We start from the raw sequence: 22,902 nt of genomic DNA, 5'->3' as shown, positions 1-22,902 counted from the left end.
AATTCAAACCAAATAACGTATTCTATAGCATACGCGTCACCAGAAGGAGTACAAAAACGTATGCTATAGAATACGCGTCCGCGAACGTGTTAACCACGGTATGACTCTAGAGTACCTATTATAGAATAACGGTTCGCTTCTTTTATTTTTGATTGAATTCAATGAAACCGGTCGCAGTGAGCCAACGGTACCATTAACTGACAGCTAGTTACGATCGAACTTTTGTCTACCAATACCAACGACCAATACACGTATATTACTTCCGATTGACCTACTCCTACAGTACACATAGCTAACCAGCCTACAGCGGCTGAAGAAGACAAAAGTGCACCTCGTGTTTGTCCGAGATACTTTTCTGTGTGCGATAAACTCAAAAACTGGTGTCCGGATTTTCATGCGGGTTCACCTATTTATCAAAAAATTGAGCCTCCATCTTTTTTTAGGTGCATAAGGAGGAAAATTTTAGGTGCATAATTTGTTAAGGTTTTGTGCAGCCCGTACGAAGCCCACGTGGATCCCTAATAGTAAAGGCTGTGACAGACAGACAGACAGACGCACGAGTGATCCTTCCGTTTTTCCTATTTGAGGGTTCCGTAACCCTAAAAAATGAAAGTAATTTGTAACGAGTACTTAATAGCGATATGTGGGCTGGAGGAAGGTTGTCAAAGATCGTAACAAGTGGAGGAGGCCAAGATCCATAAGAACTTTTAAGTTACTTTCAGGTAAATCTTCTGTTACTGGTTCCTACCTTCCTATAACAGGTCCAGGAAAAAAATAATGGCTAAATTAAGTATATGACGACCGGTCTGGCGCAGTCAGTATTGACCCTGCCTGCTGCGCCGCGGTCCCGGGTTCGAATCCCGGTAAGGGCATTTATTTGTGTGATGAGCACCGATATTTGTTCCTGAGTCATGGATGTATTTATATATTATATTATATCGTTGTCTGAGTACCCACAACACAAGCCTCCTTGAGCTTACCGTGGGCCTCAGTCAATCTGTGTAAGAATGTCCTATATTTATTTATTTATTATTTATTTATTTATTTATATGAATGGTATTTCTTATTATTCATATTATTTCATATTCACTCAACTCAAGTAAACCGAATACAAGTTCACTTGCATTGTGTGATATCTATAAGGATGTCACCTCAACAGTAAATACATATCAGAATAAAGCTTATATTAATTTTACGTTTGCCCGGGACATCGTCCCTAGGACGCTTGCCGCGTTTCCTCGCTGAATGACTAGCTAGGCTCAGCCGTTGTGCAAGGAAATTAGCCGTGCGTAGGTCACCAGACACCCAGACAAGTTTGGTGGAAACCTCCTTCACTAACTGCTTGGTGCTTGTTGGTGTGTGCTTGGTGTCTGATGTGGTCATCAGGTCCAAATGTTTCAAATGCAAGTGCCGCAATTATGTAGTTGTTTTTTAAAAATGCATATTTGCGGCACTTGTTCAACTGGGCGTTTTCAGCAGCAGTCCCTGGTTTCTGGGCCGAGCGTTGGACGTTGAACGGAGCCAAGGTATCCACACAGGTCACGTCCCACGCCAAGGGTCGTCCCAGAAACCAAGGCACAAGCGAGCAACCATCCGGCCGCTTTCCGTCTGCTGCTGACAAGCCGATAGATTCAAGGGTTGCCGGTATGTTCGCTGTGCCGAGAGCCTTGCGGATTAAATCTTTAAGTGCAGCGTGTCTAAAAATTCGGCCGGCACTAGACTGGCAGTGGAGTCCGTGGTGTCCTAGTGCATCGACTGAGGCTCCGCAGCGGCAGCAAGGATGTGGTTGACAGGTCTTTAGCGCCAGTCTTAGACAAATAGCTACACGCAGTGCGGCCAGATCCAAAATAGAACCTAAGTTCCGCGACGGCAAGGCGTGCACCCAATGTCCAGACTCAGGCTCGGAGACTGCCAACAAACGGGCTCGGTCGATAAAGTTGCGGCTATTTTCTAGGAGTGACCCATGCGTTGCCTATATTTTATTAGGTCCCAGGCGGCTTGGCTATATTTTTCAGTCGGCAAGCTCTCGGCACCCCAGGCAGACTCTGCATCTGCTAAGCCCGCCACTATCACATCAGTAGGATTGGAGACATTAAGGATACTACTGATGAGGGTGACAGAGCAGTGAGCAGAGGAGAGAAATGCCGATAAAGTCAGGTCACTCGAGGAGCGAATGCCAAGCCCGCCATATTTGATACTTACGGCCCAGCCACGACATTGGTCTAAGCGCGACAGCGGTGTGGCAGCCATACGTACGAATGAAAAGTCCCATCGCTGTGTCTCGCTCCAATGTATGGCGGCCGCTCACCGCTGTCGCGCTTAGACCAATGTCGTGGCTGAGCCATTAGGCAGAGTAGCCTGAGACCAGTTATCGGAATTGAAAGAAATGTTTAGAATTTTTGCAACGGAATAATTAAGAGTGTTGTCTATGGATGAGGTTAAATTTTGGAATTTCCAAACGAGGCTACAACGCATGATATATAGAAATTTAGGGGAAAATAGGCACAGCCGTAAAATATTAATATCCATATGAGGGTTAATCGTGAAGAGCAAATCCGAACACTTGTGGAAGTTATTTAATTTCCAATTTATTGTTGGGGTGATGGCATCTTCATATAATGGAGCACCGAGTAGAATAAGAGAATCACGAGTCTGTAAAGTGAAACTGGGCAAAGCACGGTTGAAATTTTTAATTATGTCGGATCGGTTAGCGGGCGGAAATAAAAGAATGATCACCCAAATCTGAGATAAAAGATTAACTCGCACTTGTCAAAGATTATTTTGAGGCCAATTTAAAAAAAAACTTCTTTTAACGGTTATTACTTAGATCGTTTAAGACGGAAGAAGCCATCCCACCCAGTGTCCCATCATCCAAGTACCAAATGTTAAGTTCAGAGGTTAGCTCGGTGATAATGGGGTGAATCGCGAGGCTAAACATAACCGGCCCAATGGGATCTTCTTGCTGGCAGCCGACACACGAGGAAATTTCTTTGTCTGATGGGTAGCGGATGTTTATCTTTTAGGGCAGCAAGAACTTCAGCAGAACGGGAGGCCAAGGTGTTGCTGGAAAATAAAAGTTTTGTAGCATTTCTTATGTCACCAACAGAAATTTTGTTTTCTATGGCATTGACCTTATGGTTTAACCCAGTATTCTGATTGGTGATACTATGGGGTCTATTGAGAAATCAGGATGAGAAATGTTTTCTTTAATAATAGTGGATAGGTTACGGTTGAATTTGTCGTGGGGGATATGACAGTATTTGTAAATAAATCCTAAGGCTTTCCAACTGGGTAAGTCAATATTTGCTATAACCTTGGCCAGGCATTCTGTAAGATGTCTAACTACGGCAACCCTCGCTCCCTTTGGGATAACGTTTAGCTATTTTACTATTGGATTTTAATTCTGCCAGGCGCGCAGATAATTCTGACGGGGAAACGGGCGTGGCGGAGAGGGTGGCCCCGGGCCTGATGTTGACTTGACCAGGAACTGATGGGGACGCTTCGATCCGGGGAACGTGTTTCTTACTTTAGAATAGTTTTAATCCATGATCTCCTTTGTACAATTTGCGTGATATTAAATTGAATCTATACTTAGTAGAAGTGAAAGACTTAGGAGTCATCTTGTACACTTATTGTTAGAAGTTCAGTACTTTCAGTAGGTACTTAATAGACGATTTACCGAGATGATAAGTTAAATTGATTCTCGACTCTTTCTTGATGATAAGATAATTATTACTGGCAGTAATAGTAACAGGTATGGTACGAAAGGATGAAAATGGCACCAGGGGGGATGTGGAGGGAGTGGTGTTGCGGCCGGCGCCGGCGCCGGCATAGCCCCGGCTGCTGCGGCTCGCGGCGCACGCGCTCCAAGCCCGAGTTCATGCCCGAGTCCCTAGTACGCGCAACACTCAAAAATATACTTCACACGATGGATAAGCTTCGAAATATTATTGTTTTCGCCGCTGTACTAGCGTCAGGGACCTGCAACACAAGTAAGTACTAAACAATCTAATCATATTTAATAAAGAAAGGAAAAGACTTTCTTTTTTTTCGCTATGTATGGTGCACCACAGCATAATATTTATATTGTATATTTCTTCGCAATTGAACATCCGTTACGATACCAAGGTTTTCTCTGTTAAATACTTTTAAATATTAGAACTAAACAAATTATTAATAGTTTAGTCATTCGACCAAACCCGCACTAAACTTACCGACTGTAAATTGTACTCGTAGGTTTACGTAGTTTACCCACTCAAGTAGAAGAGAGGCGTTAATATTTTTAAAATAACTAATATCACCAAACTACACCAAAATAAACATTCCCTTCATACCCTTGTATTCAAATAGACGTTAAAATCAGGACATTCAATACATCATTATTTTCTTTTGGTATTTCATCCCCGTCAACAATGTCCCGTTAATTAATCCTGCACTCGCGAGATGTACGTATCCTGATGAGCTATTTACCGGCCACGCCGGAGTCGGCGCTTGCACATTGCACATGGCCACATGCCAACCAGAAGGTCATCGTTCTCTAGATATCACCAGTCTTAAGAAGACCAGATTGCACTTAAGAAGACCGTAATAGTTCTGCAAGATTTTGCACTGGAAACTATACCTAATACAAAACATTGTGTCAACTGTTGTGTTTAGTTAAATATCGTCAGGCTATCGGAGTGATTTGTCACGACGTATTGTGGTACCTTTTCTGAGTTTTACCAATAGGTATATTTATTTTAGGCTAAATGACTAGGTTAAGGGGTTCACATAGAAGAAAAGTTACTTTTACACGAGCTCATTTTGTGATCAGAGCCTGACTGAACTTGCGAAAGATTTAAAATTAAATCACGCGCAAAGCGAGTAGGTAATAAATAATATAGTAATTGTTTAGCATTGCGAGGGTTCCAAAATACGAAAGCTTGTTGAACTAAGATTCCTAATTTCTTAAACGTTTGTGAAATTTCGAAAATTTTCGTAGTCAGAGTTACTAAGATATTCGAAATTGCACATTATAAATATTTTTTACAACTTTTTTGTTGTGGAAAAAAATATTTTTGAAGGAAAATGTAAAAAAATACGCACTTGGCCAGTTTTTTTTTATCTGTCGCGTTATCGGCCAATCAGAGAGACAGTTTTAACTTCGTTGCCAGGAAATTCGATGTTGATACAACGGTGAACGACGCTATTAACATTAACTGGAATGATGATATTGTTCGTCAATTGATAATGATGATGATGACTCATAGAAAAAAAGTATTATTATTATATACAATGCTGATATAATCAAGCTTTTCACTGTCGTACCGTACGATTAGGCCACTGGGCAAGCTTCGTGGCTTAAATAGACTCGACTGAAGAGCTCTCTATTATATCACGATTGTATAAAATACACATTAATTGAGTCCCACAAGAAGCTCAAGAAGGCTTAGTTAAAAGAACTGTAACTTAAACCTACTAAGCGAAAGTGACAACTTTAACAATATTCATTTTGAAACACAACCGGTCTGGCTCAGTCGGTAGTGACCCTGCCTGCTGAGCCGCGGTCCTGGGTTCAAATCCTGGTAAGGACATTTACCTATGTATATCGTCGCTTAATTAGCACCCATAGTACAAGCTTTGCTTAGTTTGGGTCTAAGTTGATCTGTGTAAGATGTCCCCAATATTTATTTATTTATTTATTCAATTATGAAATTTGTACCGTTTGTACGGAATACTTAGGTAACTACACCTACACCAACCTACCTAATACTTATTTTTTTTTAAACTCTTCAGTTTTAAGTGGCTTTAGAACTACATATTTTTATCCATACTAATATTATAAACGCTTTACTAAGGCATGAGAGAGAGGTGAAAAAGGCATACGATACTTCTTCCACGACACCAACTGGCAAAGGCTCTCTTGATACTAAACTTCAAAAACGAATAGCAAAGTTGCATTTTATCCACGAGAGTGCTAAGTTTTTTCATACAAATTTTACCTTGATGCCCAAAGCTGGCTTGTAGAAATGACTGACGTTAAATTGATTATTTTGAATCATACGAGTAAATCCATACTAATATTATAAATGGGAAAGTGTGTGTGTCTGTTTGTTTGTCCGTCTTTCACGCCAAAACGGAGCGACGTCTTGACGTGATTTTTTAAGTGGAGATAGTTGAAGGGATGGAGAGTGACATGACTACTTTTTGTCTCTTTCTAACGCGAGCGAAGTCGAGGTAAAAAGCTAGTTTATAATAAGTTTATTTTTAAGTAGGTACTTAATAATATTCGTTAAAAATTAGTTTTTTTAAGTACCTACAAGGGCGATATATCCGGGACTAACAAAGCTCATACAAAAAAATGTATGTGCCTTTTAGGCATAAAACTAGATGGCCCTGTTTCGCAGCCTGGGATTGGTAAAAATTATATCTTCCCCAAATATTTTTGCGTGTTTTTATTTTTAACCCCAGACGCAAAAACGACGGGGTGGTATAAGTTCGACGTGTCTGTCTGTCTGTTTGTCTGTCTGTATGTCTGTCTGTTTCTGTGTGTGTCTGTCTGTGGCATCGTCGTAGCTCCCGAACGGATGAACCGATTTAGATGTAGTTTTTGTTACAAAGCTGATTTAGTCGGGAGTGTTCTTAATCTTATAGCCATGTTTCGTGAAAATCGGTCCACTATGTCGCAGTCGGGGTTTTTTTTTTTTTTTTTATTTTAATTTTGTTTTCCCTCACTAGCTCGGAAACACGTGTTTTGTCCTTTAATACCAGCGGGTAAAAACGCATTTTATCCACTAGTGGGTAAAGTAATTTGACCTTGAATAAAGTCAAATTAACTGCTTTAAAATTGATAAAAGTAGGTGAATCTAGTAATAAAGATGATTTACCACCTGTGGAACTACTGGAAACAGTGATAAATGCATTTTTTGCGTTGTAGTTTCCTCGCTATAGTGAGGGGAAAAGTTTTGTGTTACACTCGGGTGCAAATGTATTTTACTTCTCGTGTGTTAAAAACACAGAGAACCTCCTATAGAGTGGCAGTCTTGTATATTTGGTTCGCGATACGAGTCACCAGTGTTTGGGGTGCGAGGAGCGGGCGGGGAATGTGTTAAGCGCGCTGTGATTGGCCGTTTCAAGGACGGCGGGCAGTCGCGCCAGATGAAAAGGGACAGAAGTATGACTGTCCCTCTACTGACGCGTAAGTGGCCAATGTAAGTTGACCTATGCCGGCTCTGAATAAATTATAAATATGACTTATTTGTGGAATGTAATGCCGTCTGTTTTTAAATTTGAGCTTCTTGTTACCTTTCCACACCATTTCACACTACAGGTGGACATCTTTAAGGCATCAAAATACCCTTTTCCAATTTTTTTGTGCGAAAAACACGCGCTGCTTTCGGGTCTGTTACTTGGTCGATACTGATCGGGCACGGCGAGCGCCCGCGCTTATATCAGTGCAAATACTAGGAAGGCTGGCCACCGCGAGTCGTCTTGTAATAGATGTCTATAGGGGTTGGTCTGTGGTTAAAAAACTCACAAGTTCAGGATTCTATTCTCGAACCACTCGCTTCGCTCGTGGTTCAACTATAGAATCCTTTCACTTGCTCGTTTTTCAATTCCACACTCGGCGTTAAAATACAACTTTGCCCCCTTGTATAACAAATAACTATTTATTATTAACAACTGAAATATTTATTTATTTTAATATCAATACACATTTTGAAAAAAATAAATTTGTATCAGGCATCATCAGTTTAGTTATACATAAATCTCATATAAATTATCTTTGGTTATTATTAAGTTTCATGTTGTTGTTAAATAAACCTAACTAACCATCTAATATTTAACAACCAAAAACAGTTTGCCACCATTATTGCCATTATTTTCGCCTTATAAAACGGTTTGATCCGAATCAGATTGTAATTACCTGACAAAAACATTCAGCGGTGCATATCGCTTTAATTTAATAAGTCATTAAATAATCAGACTCGAATAAATTTAGCTCAAAAGTGTACCGCGAAAACCCGACGGATACCTTTCACTTCCAATACTGAATGAAATCTTACCACTTTCTTCCATTTTGGCCCCGTTGTCGCATCGCAGTGAACATGTTTACTTACTCCGTTGGCACAATGCATCTAAGTGGGCCACGAATGTGAATATCAAGTTTAACTTATGTAGTTTCACACTTCCAAAGTTAGTGCGTCTCCACATTATCCGATCTGGTATCGAATGTAGGAAGGATTTCAAATCAAATATGGCGGCTTAAATATATATTTATATAATATTATGGGATATCGGTCCTACATCCAATATCGGATCGGATAATGTGAAAACGCACTTACTTTATCATACCCACCTTACCAATAGCGAGACGTCATCGATTTTTGTCTTACCAATAGGCATGCAATATTTATTTATTTATTTTGTAGGTACGAGGGTCAAACTGATACATTTTGAAATAGAGACCACCTAATTAATAATGATTGCTTACTTCGCCTGCATTCGTTAAACACCTACCTCTTTCTGGTGGTATGTGCAGTTTTCATTCAACAAGTATCACCTACGAAGGAACACATACATACTCGTATGTACGTAGGGATCAAAGCTCTTTCTATAAGGAAGTTCGGGTCTTTAATGGTTTTTGAAATTCATAAAAACCAATACTTTACACTGTTAACAGTCGAACACGAATTACTCGTAAATTCGTAGAGCGTATCGCAGCTCTTTTGATGTAAGTATAATATGAGATAGGTCTAGCTTAGGTTCTTGAACCACGTAGGTATGTCTAACACCTGTGTAACTTTAAGTACTTAAGTAACAATGAAGACAGATGGTATCGTGAGTATTACTCTGATTATCTCGACTACAAGCATTAGGTCATAATACATACCTTTCTACACACGGAACTTAGCATAATGACAAAGCCACGGCTGAGATATGGTTAGATTATACCTGCGTATCTTAGTAGCAATCACATTTGAAACCAACACACGCTGAAATTGTTGTATTACATCATTTGAACGCGGAAGAGTGGAAAATGTAGAGAAATGTACATGTGAAAAGTGGACACCAGGTTGAGTAACATGGGAAATGGCGATGGCCGCGCGCTCAGCCGCTCAAGCCCGCGGCGGCGGCGGCGCAGGCGCAGGCGCTCAGCTCCGCCCGTCGCTACACTACACGCCATCGTCTTTGACTTCACTACGAGTCCTTTGTTGTCCCAAGCAACTTATTCTGTTTGCAGCAATTTTGTTCTAAATGTAAAATAAGATATTGCTGAACAGTCTGGCACACCACACACCAGTCTTGTGGTCAGTCAATTACGTGGCTGGTATTTAATCTACGTGGCAATAAACTTTTTGTATTTCGTGAATTTCAAAAATTAGGTACCTACCAAGAGAAACTAGATCCCTAGTTTCATCTTATTGATATGTACATATATATTAGTTTATTAAAACTGTATTTACTGTATAAAGTCGAATATTTAATTTGGTCCTAACTGAACAATTGTCTTAGTACTTATAATTATTTAGTTACTTATCTACCTACTATCTATCCTCCTTGCGTTATCCCGGCATTTGCCACGGCTCATGGGAGCCTGGGGTCCGCTTTGACAACTAATCCCAAGATTTGGCGTGGGCACTAGTTTGTAAGAAAGCGACTGCCATCTGACCTTCCAACCCGAAGGGTAAACTAGACCTTATTAGAATTATCTACCTACTACTTAAAATAAACCAACATAACATTACTCGAGTTATTTCAAGAACGTATCTTACTAGGCTGTAATTTAACTTAATTATACTCGAAGGTATACTAAATAGAGGGCTACCAGTTAACCCTGTACAGTGATCCAAATACATACATAAAATATAAACATAGGTACCGTATTATAACTGTACATATACATATATTGTATTCTTTTGTAGTTTGCACATATATATATATATATGTGAATTTGTTGAGTTAAATAAAAGATTATCATCTTTTCATTATTATCATTATCATCATCCTCACGCGACAGGTACCTAGGTATAATATGACTAAAAGGTACCTGATGCCCTGTGGAGAGCAGGGAGACTATGGTTCGTACAGTAGGTAAATGAACTAAAGGCACCGGGTTGACCTGATTAATATGAACATTAACACGTTCACTGCGGAGCCGGATTTTGTGAACTCGCTCTCAGTGCGTTACAACCCATGAGAGTCCTGTATTGAGTTTTCTCTCTGTGCGGTACAAGTCAATTACAGCTTGTAAGGAGGGTTTCATATTTTACCTAAAATACCTTTACCAGACACACATTTATTAAATTTTATTGAAACAATGTTTAGTCTAATAACTAATCTACACAATACTGTCTTCGCCGAAGTTGATGACTGTTCGTTTAGATTTTATAGACGAATTAATTAACAGGTCAAAATTGACTTGTACCGCACAGCCAGAACGGGCACAGGTAAAAATGTCGTTGATTTAGTAGTGATGAGGAAAATAAAAGAACTAATATATCGATCCAATTCTTTCTTTCTTTACCTTTAATGTAACCAGATTTTTATATACAACCAAAACTTTTAACTTTGCTCTTAACATTATTTAAAAAACGATTTTTAGAAATTTTAGTAAATACTTTGCATCAAGCAATTTTAACTTTTTACAATACATTTTTACGTAATAATATTTAGCAAAATTGTAAACGTTTTGCGTATAAAAGCGTTATATTGTATTTAACGAATTTCATTTAAAACAATCGAAACACAGAGAGTTTTGAATGATTCACGGTTATTTTCATTAGACTTATATTGACCGGGATAAGACCGTGATTACCTTTTTGATTTTTGTCGAGTTTTTCCGAGAGAGTTTTTCCGTGATCATGATGCATGCAACTGCGTCGAAATGTCGGGAGCTCGACAAAAATCAAAAAGGTAATCACGGTCTATATCCCGGTCAATATAAGTCTAATCGAAACACATTTTTTCACCACAAAATAACGTGTGGATTGATAATATGGTAACAACACTAATGCATTTTGCACTTTGCTCCAATGCTATACAAGGTCGTGCGTAACAGGTCATTATAGGCCCTGTTCCGCACTGAATAACAAAAGTTTAAGACTGGTGCGAACAGGACATATGTGACTTGTTTATTAATTTATATGCTGTCAAATAGAGTGTAAAATGACAAATATAAACGTATACTTGAATATATAAAAATAATAAAATATCACAATGATATGGGCTTCGCACTAGGGTAAAGTTGCGCATTTCTGTCGCCGCACCAGGGGGAAGTCCAGAACAGGGTCAGAATGACCTGTTTCGCAGTGAACGTGTTAAGGAGTTGCAAACTTTTATGTTTAACAGTGTCAAAGGAAATTATTAAAACAACTATATTAAGAGTTGTCAGTCCACCCGTATGGTTTACCCTTGAATCGCCGACAGACACTTGTTCGAATATTATTTCAAAGACAACGTTTCAAATAATTTCATTTCATCGACAGTTCATATCATAGAACAATCGAAACAAGTAAAATCAAACCGTAGACTTTTATTTCGTAGATAACTTATTCCGAGTATACTTTATATCGTGGTATTTCATTTCGTGTTTTTTCATTTCATTTTGTTTTACATTAAATACAATTCATTACGCATAATATTATTTCAAATATGTTTCTTTCTAAAATTGTACAATTTGTAAACTGTTTCTTTGGTCACAGTTCTAACCTAACCCAAACCTACTCGGTAAGCTGGTCGTTTTTGTGTGTGGTCACAGTTATAACCTAACCTAAACCTAATTTAAAAGCAATTGGTTGTAGTGTAGGTCGCAGTTCAAACCTAACCTAAACCTACTCTGTAATCTGGTCGTTTTTGTGTGTGGTCACAGTTCTAACCTAACCTAAACCTAATTTAAAAGCCATTGGTTGTAGTGTAGGTCGCAGTTCTAACCTAACCTAAACCTACTCGGTAAGCCGTTTGTTTCTGTGTGATCACAGTTCTAACCTAACCTAAACCTACTCTGTAAGCCGGTCGTTTTTGTGTGTGGTCACAGTTATAACCTAACCTAAACCTACTCTAGGATTTAAGCCAATGGTCATAGTTTAATTATGGACGTAAATATGTGATGTGCCATGCCACGATAAAATCGACAATTTGAAGTTTCCTAGAATAGAAACATCTATTAACGTGTAGTACGACAAATGAGAAAGTATTGTAATAATACGTCGAATAAATGAATTGCGATGTTTTGTAGTTCTGCTATTTGAAGTACTTTGAAACGAATCAGCGATGAAACAATATTCGTTGAATAGTATTTATAATAACTAAGAAAATTTCAAATAAATAGTAGTTGAAACAAAATTACTCGAAACAATTTTACTCGAACTAAACTTTCGATGATTTGTTGTCGATGAAAAGTTTGTCGGCGAAACAAGGGTAGGTACACCCACCCGTATATGTAACTACATGTACATATTACTCGCTTTTTGGCGTAATATGACAGTGGTTGTTAAAGGTACCTACTTCGTGAAATTAACCTTCGTATCCTAAATGCTATAAGTAAATATGAGTCAATTTAATTGTATTACATTTTTAGCAAATTATATTGGGGTCCACAAGGGCTAATTTATAAATGTACGTGATATAGCGTGATGAAAGCAACTGGTTTATGACGGGAGCGCATCAAGACGCACCGAGAGCGATGACCCTGCCGCAGCGGCGGGCGCCCGTTCCTTCGGCACCCGCAAAAACACTTTACTGTTAATTCTTTGCACACGCTAGGTGCGAGACTTGTTAGAGGAGGTGAAAAAATTAGGATATTTTTGCCGATTTCACGGACTTCATAGGCTGTTCCAGTGTTCCTCCTAAAACTGGGATATATTTCGTCCCACGTTACTCGCTGCAACACCTATCCGAGATTGTCTCAACTCTACCTCTACAGAGGCAAGGGCATTTTCTCTGTTAATGTTACCGTAAAACCTAGGTTTTACCGGTAAATCCTAGATTTTACCGATGCCGATTGGTTTACCAGTCGGCGAAGCGAAAAATATTTGAAATATAAATAATTTATTCACGGCATACAATATAAGTACAACAGTGAAACTAAAAACTACACGTTCAAAAAAGAACAACATTTTGTTGTTTACTTCGGGCTTTTATCGGCAGACAGTTTTGAAGGAGGAAACATTCGAGAGCGGAACCTCGATTTTAAAGATTTTTTCGCAATATCTTTTAACTGAGTTGTTCTGTAGGGACAATTTTTTTTCGATAAATCTAGTTAATAACACTAGTATATTTAACTAAAATTCCCAAATTGAAAGGGGGGCTCCTTTCCATTTTAGCATTTTCGCTCCCGTAGCCTCTTAAGTAAGCTATACATTTCAGCCGGGGGCAGTTTCACTATAGGATTGCGGCTAGACCCTTTGTTGGAATAAACTCAATGAATATTAATTATTTACTAGCTTGCCTTGCTGCTATTGTTTTTTCACATACGAGACAAAACATACGACCCAGTTGGCTATAAGTACAATTTAGAGGTATAATAATATAAGAGTCAAAAACATTATCTCTTGTAGTACATATATGTATTTGTTTGTATTTGTAAGTAGGTGGTAGCTAGGTACCGTAGTTATTAAATATTCAGCTTCGACACTCATTGGATAATAGCGCTTATAATTCGAGAAGGATAACTTTATCCTTTGACTAAATACTTAATCAAAGAAAGACTCATCAATGATTAGCATATGAATATGGAAAGAAATACTCGCTCCCTACGGCGATGAGTAAAGCTTATCTGTCCTAATCACAAGACAGGAGACAAAGGCCATCCTTGCGGCGGGTAACCTTTGAAGGTTAGCAGTGGCACGTGCCGTGGCGCAGGCGCCGCCGCCGCCGCCGCACAGGCATTGTGCGCCGCGCGCGCGCGCGCGGCGGTCAAAGCCGCGAAAGCGCCGCGGCGGCCAGCGCACCGCCTACCGTTATGCGCGGAAGACCCTCTTGCATACTGATGCGGCGCGCTCCATACCACATGCGAAAGCAGTATTACACGTTCATCGAGCTATCTGTTCAATATAGCCATTAAGTACATTCAAACACTTTTTAAATACAACTGATTTTTATGCGTTTACAAATAATGGTACCTACATCAGGTACGAATACGATACAAGTGCGAAAAAAGGAAAAATATTTTTTTTGTACAGATGGTGCTTTTTTTTACCACCTTTGCGAGAAGTGGTTCATTTCTTGTCAGGTCGAAACTTCGGAGGGTCATCTGTACTGAAAAACGTCGTACGATACACGTGCGAAAAGCAAATTCGTAACTCGTGTCGATTTATCGCCACTCGTTTCGAACTTCCTTTTTTTTCTCACTTGTATCGTAATGTACTATTTCGTAATTTTCCTTTACCGTACACCGGAATCGTTTGACCGTTCATATCAAGTATATACCAGTAAAACGATTGAGAGTAATCATAAAACTATTAAAAGTGCAGTGTTAATTATGATTGTATCGTATCAGGCATGTTCGGAACGCGCTGCTCGCGGCGCGACCCCGCCGTGGACGCGTGCCTGCTGCGCGGCTTCAACTCGCTCGCCGAGCACCTGAAGGGCGGCGCGCCCGAGCTGGACATCGAGGAGGTGAGGCACCGCTGACCGTGCGGCCGGCTACGGCTACACCAGCCCCTACGGCTATACAAGGTGTAACATGAGAAACATCATATTAGAAGACTAAAATGTGTGTATAAACTTATCTGGATTTCGCCTACTTTTAGAGTTATATAAGTATAATAAGCACTTAAAAAAAGTAACAATTACTTATTATTTTCGTTTTCGGACATAATCTAATATCCTCGTTGATATGCCCGCTCCAGACTATGCGCGCGAATCACGGCGCGACATCGCGGCGTGACGTATCGCTCCAGACTCGTATAACTTCGCGGCGATTTTGCTTTCGATTCTCGCCAAGACGGCGGAATGGCATCAGCTGATCGAGTTTAACTACAAATTATCTATGGCATCATACTGAGTTTAGCTGTTTTTCCATTTGTTTTTCTTGCTAAATCGTATAGATGTCAATAGTAACTCATTGCAAAAAGTATTTTTTCTACTTGTCGACTGTAATCTGTCAATTAGGACACCACAGACTAAACTATAAGTGCTAACTTTTCAGTGTTGGATACTCTATGGCAGTTCCGACTCAATTATAATAAGCTCATTATAGTTGACTTTAGTTAACTGTAATATGTTCAAAAATAGAACTTCATACAATTTCTATACTAATTTGCGATACCTGGCAAATTTTCCTGCACCTGAAACACATTTTTTTATCTGTCGCGTTATCGGCCAATCAGAGACGGTTATTACAAACAATTGGTTGCTAGGTAATTCGATGTTGATACAACGGTGAACGACTCTATTAACATTAATTTTAACTTGCATGAATGATGATATTTCCGTCCATTGATGATGAAGATGATGACTCGTAGAAAAAGTATTGTATACAATAGTGATATAATTAAGCTTTTCACTCTCGTACCGTACTATTAGGCCACTCAGCAAGCTTCGTGGCCTAAACATGGTACTCGACTGAAAAGATTTGTATTATATCACGATTGTATTATAAAATACTATTTTTAGAGAAAAATGAAAATTTTTATTTTAAGTGCCAGTTTTACCAATAAAATTTACTTTTTATGTGAAAATACATGCAAAAATATTACACAAAGAAACATTTTTTTAACCAAATTTGCTTGACGTCATATAACATTTTATCCTTATTTTGCCCTCAGAAATAAAATCTTTCGGTTCTCTCATGTTACACCGTGTATACAGTATGTATCTCGACGAAAAGCAAACACTTAAATCCGTTAACGTTTAGCTAATACTGACCAACTTTTACTATGAGGACAACCCCGAAATCCCAAAAAAAATAGGCTAATTCTTACATTTTGGTCGTAATTTTTCTATGGAAGCTTTGATTTTTTTTTCGCGATTTCAGTCTTGGTCCCATAGCAAAATTTCCTCAATGTGACCTAAATCATAAACGGATTTAAATCTTTCAAAATAGATAAATATACAGCATCGACGTCACTTGACAATGCACTAAGGGCCACTTGCACCAACGAAAATGGAGGGTTAACCCACCATTTTATACCGCGTGCGGATTCCATACGGGCGAATAATGTATCCAGCCATAGTATCTGATCAAACGAATCGTATAGCATAATTATTTTGTTAAAAAGTGTTATTAATTATGAGTAATTAATTTTTTTAATCTGACCAAGCGGCAATGTACGCCGTCAAACTTAATTTCACATGACATAAACGTCATGTCGTAATGACAATTAGGTAGGTACGCTAATTGATGTGGACGTAATACATTGCGTGCTGAATTATTATATATGAAAAAAAAATCTCGTCTATTCAAAAAGAAAACATATAGTTAAGCTCCTTGGGTTCGATAGGTACTAATCGTTATTAAGATATTCGCCCGTATGGAATACACACGCTGTATGAAATTTGACAGATGACAGCCCACCAATGTCTTATAAGATACGGAACAAATACGTGGTACTGATGTACCTACCTAAATATTTATACCTGCCTCAAATATTGACTTACTGTTCAATCTGCGTATTAGTACAGTACCTACAGCCCACGTTAAATGTTTACCCAATTTGTAAACAATGATAAATATTCATCCAAATAGGCACTACGTAGTTACCTGATTTTGAGACGGTGCCTTTGCTAGTATTTTTTATTTATTTCGGGGAGTTTATGGCCGAGTGCCTACATTTATAGCATAAAGCCTGACCAGGCCTCGTAGCCGAATGGCATTTCTCCGACGCGAAACGAAAACGAAACGCCGCGAAAGATAGTCTGCCTCTGTCGCGCCAATACGCAAGAGCGATAGAGGTAGATATCTACGAGCGTTTCGTGAGCGTTTGTGCCATTCGGCTACGTACCCAGAAATATATGACTATTGTCAGGAGGCCGCTGTTATTCTAATGTATGGGTTGACAGTCCAGTATAGTAAGAAAATAGTTCTAATGAAATTCGGCAACATGGCGCGTAGTCATACTAGTCATATATTTGGTCAGGTTTTATATTCCACCAGTGGTCTCACTGAATCAATTATTTTTTCTCAAACATGGTATGAAATATTGATGTTATGTGCCTTATAATTGGCAGCGAAGTATGACGTTGCAGGTGCGGCTAGGACGATTGATAGATAATGGAATTTCATACAAACCTTGCAGGCCAAGGCCGGCAAAGTCTTCTTTTTTAATTTCCAAACACAGATAATTGTGACATAACATCCAGGTATTTAGCCAATTAAAAAAAAAACTATAAGGGGCTTTATAGACGTGCCGACTGCAACTGGTACGGGCCCTAGACAATATTTGATTTTGGGTGCGTTTTCATACAAAAAAAAAATTTAGTTTTTTTTTTTGTCTTTTTTTAACTTTTTGTTTTTTTATAAGCGTATACGGGGTATGAAAGGGGAACGAAAATTCGATTATTTTTGCGCTACGACGCACCGTTTAGGAGATACAGCCATCCAAAGTTACTATTTTCAGTAGACTTTATTTATTTCATACCATGTTTGAGAAAAGCACTATACATACCTCGGCGGGAAATGGGGTTGCCGGCCGAAGACATATAGACGGCCGAGCGAAGCGAGGCCGGATAGGTCTGAGGCCTTTGTCCCGGCCTCTGTAGTAATGTACTATTATGAATATGTGTCACTGCTGTGGTAATTGTTGTATTTGTAATAAAACCTCTTAATTTCTACAATATAACTAAGTACAGTGACATGGATAACATGACATCTCGGTTAACTTGTCATAATGTTTCAGGACGAGCCGATAGTGATCGATGAGCTGTCGATAGCATTGGGGGGCGGGCCCGACGGCTACCGGGCCACCTTCAAGGACATCCACGCCACCGGGGTCTCTAATATGACCATCACTAATGTCAGGTGCTTATATACCTACCCACATTGCGAGTACATATGACGGAACGAATAATTAAAATATTGATAATTTACAAACTGAAATATATCCATATAGATATGGTAGTGTTACTACTTGAAAAAAAAATCAAAAAATACAAATTTAATGAAATAAATTGATTTGTTCCCTACATCGATTGACAATTTAGTTAACCGACAAAGTCATAAATAAAATACCTTTTGCTTATGCAGAAAATCTAAACCGTATCTTTAATCCTAACGATGATATCTTATTCAATATATCGAATATTGAATAAGATATCATCGTATATTTAATATCAAATGTATATATATTTTTAACTGCTTCTTTAGTTTTAACGACGAGGAAATAAATACATAGATGCCTTACTCAAATTCGTAGTCCTCATTGATGGAATGAAACAGGTCCGACCTGGAGACGCACCAGTTCCAGCTGACGCTGTTCGGGCCGCACATCAGCGCGCGCGCGCGCTACCGCTCGTCCGGCGTGCTGCTGCTCGTGCGCGCCTCCGGCGGCGGCGACTACTGGGGCGAGTACGGTGCGTACACTACACTCCCTTTACCTTTCAAATTCGCGATCCGGGCTCAACTTTCACTATACAGGGTGACTCATTGAAATCGGTCAGTATGATAAAGTCTGAAACTATTACAACAACTAGGTACTTACAGCTTTTTTTTTATAAATGCAGTTTTTCTTTTTATTAAAATTTATGACATAGTTCCTAAGAACAGATCTTCGTATGTCTTAATGGTTTCAGACTTTCCCATACTGACCGATTTGAATGAGCCGCCCTGTATATGGAGATCGATAATAACGAGACACAGTGGAGACACATCAGCGGTATCGCTGTCATACCTACTACATGTCATGAAACTAAATGTAGACTGAATGCAAGAATCCGCAAAGATATATAGAAGTTATGACCTCTACCTAGAGTTTTTCACGTTTTAGAATATTTACGTCGTCGATAGCGTAAAAGTCAAGGAAATTTTATTTTTGGTCGTCGTAAATAAGTAACCGTTTGGGGCGCTGTTCTCTTTCTTGTATCTACTATGAATACCTAATGAATGTAATTTTCTGTAACATTCGTTAGATACCTATTATTTGTAAGAAACAGTGTAAGCATGAGTAAGATAGGAATTCCACCTGCCCCGACAGACGGCGTGAAGGCTAAGGTGTACTTCCGCGGGGCGCCGTACGAGCGCGACGGACGCACCTACCTGCGACTGCAGCAGCTGAAGCTCGACTTCTCCGTCAAGGACATCCAGATGGGCGTGGACAACTTGCAGAACGGGAACGCCGTGCTGCGTAAGACGCACTTCCTTCATTTTACACTTTCCTACCTCGATAGGAAAATAATAACTTGCTACTTACCACTGCATATGTTCGACCTGTAGAAGTTATAAATAGTTATTTGTTTTACATGGGGGCAACGTTGTTGTGTAACCGCACGTGCCAAAATTGATAGCCGAGCAAGCGAGAGACTCTAATAGTGAACCGCGAGCGTAGCGTAATCTTAAGCGTTGCGAGACTTGCGAGGGTTTCAAGGCACGTACGTAGGTTAAACAAATTTTGCCACCGAGTGAAACACAAAACTTTTCACCACACCAACACTATGAAAATACATACCTGTCTGTAAAACACCAAACTAAATCAAATCCATCCGTTTACTTAACATTTAATGATTCAAAATCATCATTAATGTGTAAATAAATCGTGAATTCTAACAACCTGCTTTGGGCATCAAGTTAAAATTTGTATGAAATTACTTTGCAGTCTTGTAAATCAATTTGCTATCCGATTTCGAATAATCAAGAGAGCCTTTACCAGTTGGTGTGGTGAAAACAAAGTTACCCAGCCCTCGTAGAAAAGTCGTTTAGAAATACATAGATTTTCGCTCAAAGATCTTGAATATAGATCGGTAGATAGAAACTGTGACGTCATAAAGAAAATATTTTTCTCAAACATGCAATGAAATATTGTCTTTACGTTCCTAATGATGGACTCGGAAGTATCGCCTTTTAGGCGCAACAACTCGAAAGGCCTAAAAAGGGATTTCATAGGTAAGGTGCATTAGGGTAATTCCGAATCACAGAAATGCTCGAGTAATTTCGAAACCAATCTTGATATGTTGGAAATAATGGTGGTTTTTATACGACTTTCGGAATTACCCTAATGCACCTTACTACTTTTCAGGCCCAAGCCTTACAATTAGTTAGATATTTGTTTTACTAGGGGGCAAAGTTGTTGTTTAACCGCACGTGCCAATATTGATACCCGAGCAGGCGAAAGATTCCAATAAGGTTCAGAATGTGGAATCTTGAGCGTTGCGGGGTTTCAAGGCACGAATAGGTTAAATAAACTTTGCCACCGAGTGAAACACTAAATTTTTCACCACACCAACACGAACAAAGTACTGACTATGAAACATCAAACTAAATCAAATCCGTCAATTATTCAATATTTATGATTCAAAATCATCATAATTATAGGTTATAGGTAAAATCTACCAGCCAGCTTAAGTGCGTCTTCACATTATCCGATCTGATATCGGATGTAGGATTTTTTCCATTGAAATCCTTCCGACATCCGATATCGGATCGGATAATGTGAAAACGGACTAAGACATCAAGTTAAAAGTATGAAATTACTTTGCATTGCACTCTTGAGGATAGATGGAGTGGTGAAACTGAAAAGTAACTTTTTTACTATTGACAACATTGTCATTACAGCTGCAGACAGGTTTGACGAAAAGCAGGTTTAGTTTTTAAAGGTTGGTTATCACGTTGTCAGACTAAAATATCTGGAGTAAACGTTTGGACACTTTGGAGCATTTTTTTATATCACTGCATGTTTGATGAGAAAAAGACTATACACGGTCTCGTATCGTATTCCTATCTATAAATTAGCCAGTTGGGCGGAAATAGTAATCTGATGTAATGTGTCGTGTACAGAGGCGGCGCTGAACCTGTTCATCAACACGAACGCGCAGGAGCTGCTGAAGGAGATGAAGCCGGAGCTGAAGCGCGACCTGGCCGACAAGATGGCGCGCTTCCTGGCGCGCATCCTCCACCACATCCCCTACGACGAGTGGCTCGTCGACTGACCACCACCACATCCCCTACGACGAGTGGCTCGTCGACTGACCACCACCACATCCCCTACGACGAGTGGCTCGTCGACTGACCACCACCACATCCCCTACGACGAGTGGCTCATCGACTGACCACCACCATCACGCACCATGGCCGCCTCTACCTATACCGAAAGTGTTACGCCATATTCTGCCACCAGAGTGCAGCACCAGCTATTAGTATGCTTTACTGACCAATTGACCATACATGTACTAACTTATGTTCTGATCACGAGGGCGTTGCTGCATCAAAAGCGGTTTATATGTACTAGATAGCGGGGCTACCAGAATCCACGGTTGCCACGGTGCTTCCCTGTCCCACTCACGTGAGTTTCCGAGTGCGAAAAGGGGCAACAGTCAATACGCCGATCATACACACTCGACAATCTGGTAGCGGTGTCCTGTGCGCAGAGTTTTGAGTAATATCCCCTAACCCTATTCGCTAAACATAACTTCTTCATAACTACTCTTTGATCATTTTATTTATAATAACGTTAGGTATACCTTCTCATGGGTAGTGTTACTGAATGTAGCCAAGGGAAAAAAATCATTGTCTTTATTCACTACTTTTGACGTGACCTACATGTACAAAGGAGTAAGAATAAGTCAATTGTGTTAATGTTATTTAAGACTTGATACTAATAAATAATACGTATTGCGTTCTTCAGGGGAACCTTTTAGGCGTTAGAAATGGGTATATTTACAAGTACTTCATTAAATATTTAAATCAAATTTACCCTGTCTGAGAATTTAAATACTAAGTACATAGTCAGTACCTAGCTAGTAGATACCTAAAATATTCAACATGTGGCGTCAGAAATACTCAGTAAACAAACAGCTCATCTCATATATACACATATCCCGAGGGATTGGGAAAAAAAACGTGTGCTGCTCACATATACTATGTACTTGAACACAAGTTTTGTACACGTACGAGTATAACATACTCGTATGTTTACGTACTTACATAAGTACACATCTACTTAGGTAATTTTTCATTCTTAGAGTAGCTACTTCTGATTTACGCACACCTATCAAGGTATAATAGTTGACTACTCATTTTACTAAAGATTTAAAATTTAATTATAAATAAGGAAAATGTTCAATATATTTCTTGGCTGTGTCGTAGAGGTACGAGGTACTCAATGGTATCATAGCAGATATCATAGATCCCATAGTATCACTATGTATTTTTTTTCCAAACTTGTATATGTATACAATTATAGATATGTACCTACAACTAAGACTGAATAACAAAGATGGGAAACCTAACAAGGAATGTCCATGTATGTAAATGGAAATGGAATCACTGGCAACACAAAAACACAAATGTAGTATAAATAAGTATAAGGTAGTCGTACTACCTATTATGCAACAAATATATTAGTATACATACATATTTCTACAGAGTTTTTCTTTTATTCTATCCTGTAGTTATTTATCAATGCAACAATGCATACTAATATTATAAATGGGAAAGTGTGTGTGTCTGTTTGTTTGTCCGTCTTTCACGGCAAAACGGGGTGACGTGATTTTTTATATGGAGATAGTTGAGGGCGTGGTTGAGGGGATGGAGAGTGACATAGGCTACTTTTTTTCTCTTTCTTCGTGCTGCCTTCTTGGTAATCTCTAGCAAAAGAGTTGGTATCACCGTAGTGTTCTGAAAAAGTTCTGTTTCCATTTTATCGATAAATAAGAACTGTTTTCACCATAACGTAAAACAAAATAACTAATATTGACCTGTTATGTTCTCGTTCTGCTTAAAATTCTTAACATCTAATATTTGTTCTCAGTGCGTTTTCACATTATCCGATC

The 22,902-nt window shown here is 39.1% G+C and overlaps 1 protein-coding gene across 2 annotated transcripts; it reads left to right on the top strand.

The window, feature by feature from the left end:
• Positions 1 to 3,833: 3,833 nt before the first annotated feature.
• Positions 3,834 to 22,486, top strand: LOC125241710 (protein takeout-like). 2 transcript variants are annotated; one of them, XM_048150312.1, is made up of 6 exons: positions 3,834 to 3,992; positions 14,480 to 14,598; positions 17,820 to 17,941; positions 18,359 to 18,492; positions 19,113 to 19,262; positions 20,909 to 22,486. In XM_048150312.1, the coding sequence occupies exons 1-6, from the start codon at positions 3,881 to 3,883 to the stop codon at positions 21,058 to 21,060; spliced, it is 789 nt and encodes a 262-aa protein (XP_048006269.1). In that variant the 5' UTR covers positions 3,834 to 3,880; the 3' UTR covers positions 21,061 to 22,486. The 2 variants fall into 2 exon arrangements, with proteins under 2 accessions (XP_048006269.1, XP_048006270.1); XM_048150313.1 differs by lacking the exon at positions 3,834 to 3,992 and adding an exon at positions 13,915 to 14,044.
• The last annotated feature ends 416 nt before the right edge of the window (positions 22,487 to 22,902 follow it).

Source organism: Leguminivora glycinivorella, chromosome Z (genome assembly GCF_023078275.1).
Source record: "Leguminivora glycinivorella isolate SPB_JAAS2020 chromosome Z, LegGlyc_1.1, whole genome shotgun sequence".
Classification (NCBI taxonomy): domain Eukaryota; kingdom Metazoa; phylum Arthropoda; class Insecta; order Lepidoptera; family Tortricidae; genus Leguminivora; species Leguminivora glycinivorella.
Note: the sequence above shows the minus strand (reverse complement) of the source record. Positions and strands in the feature narration are given on the sequence as shown.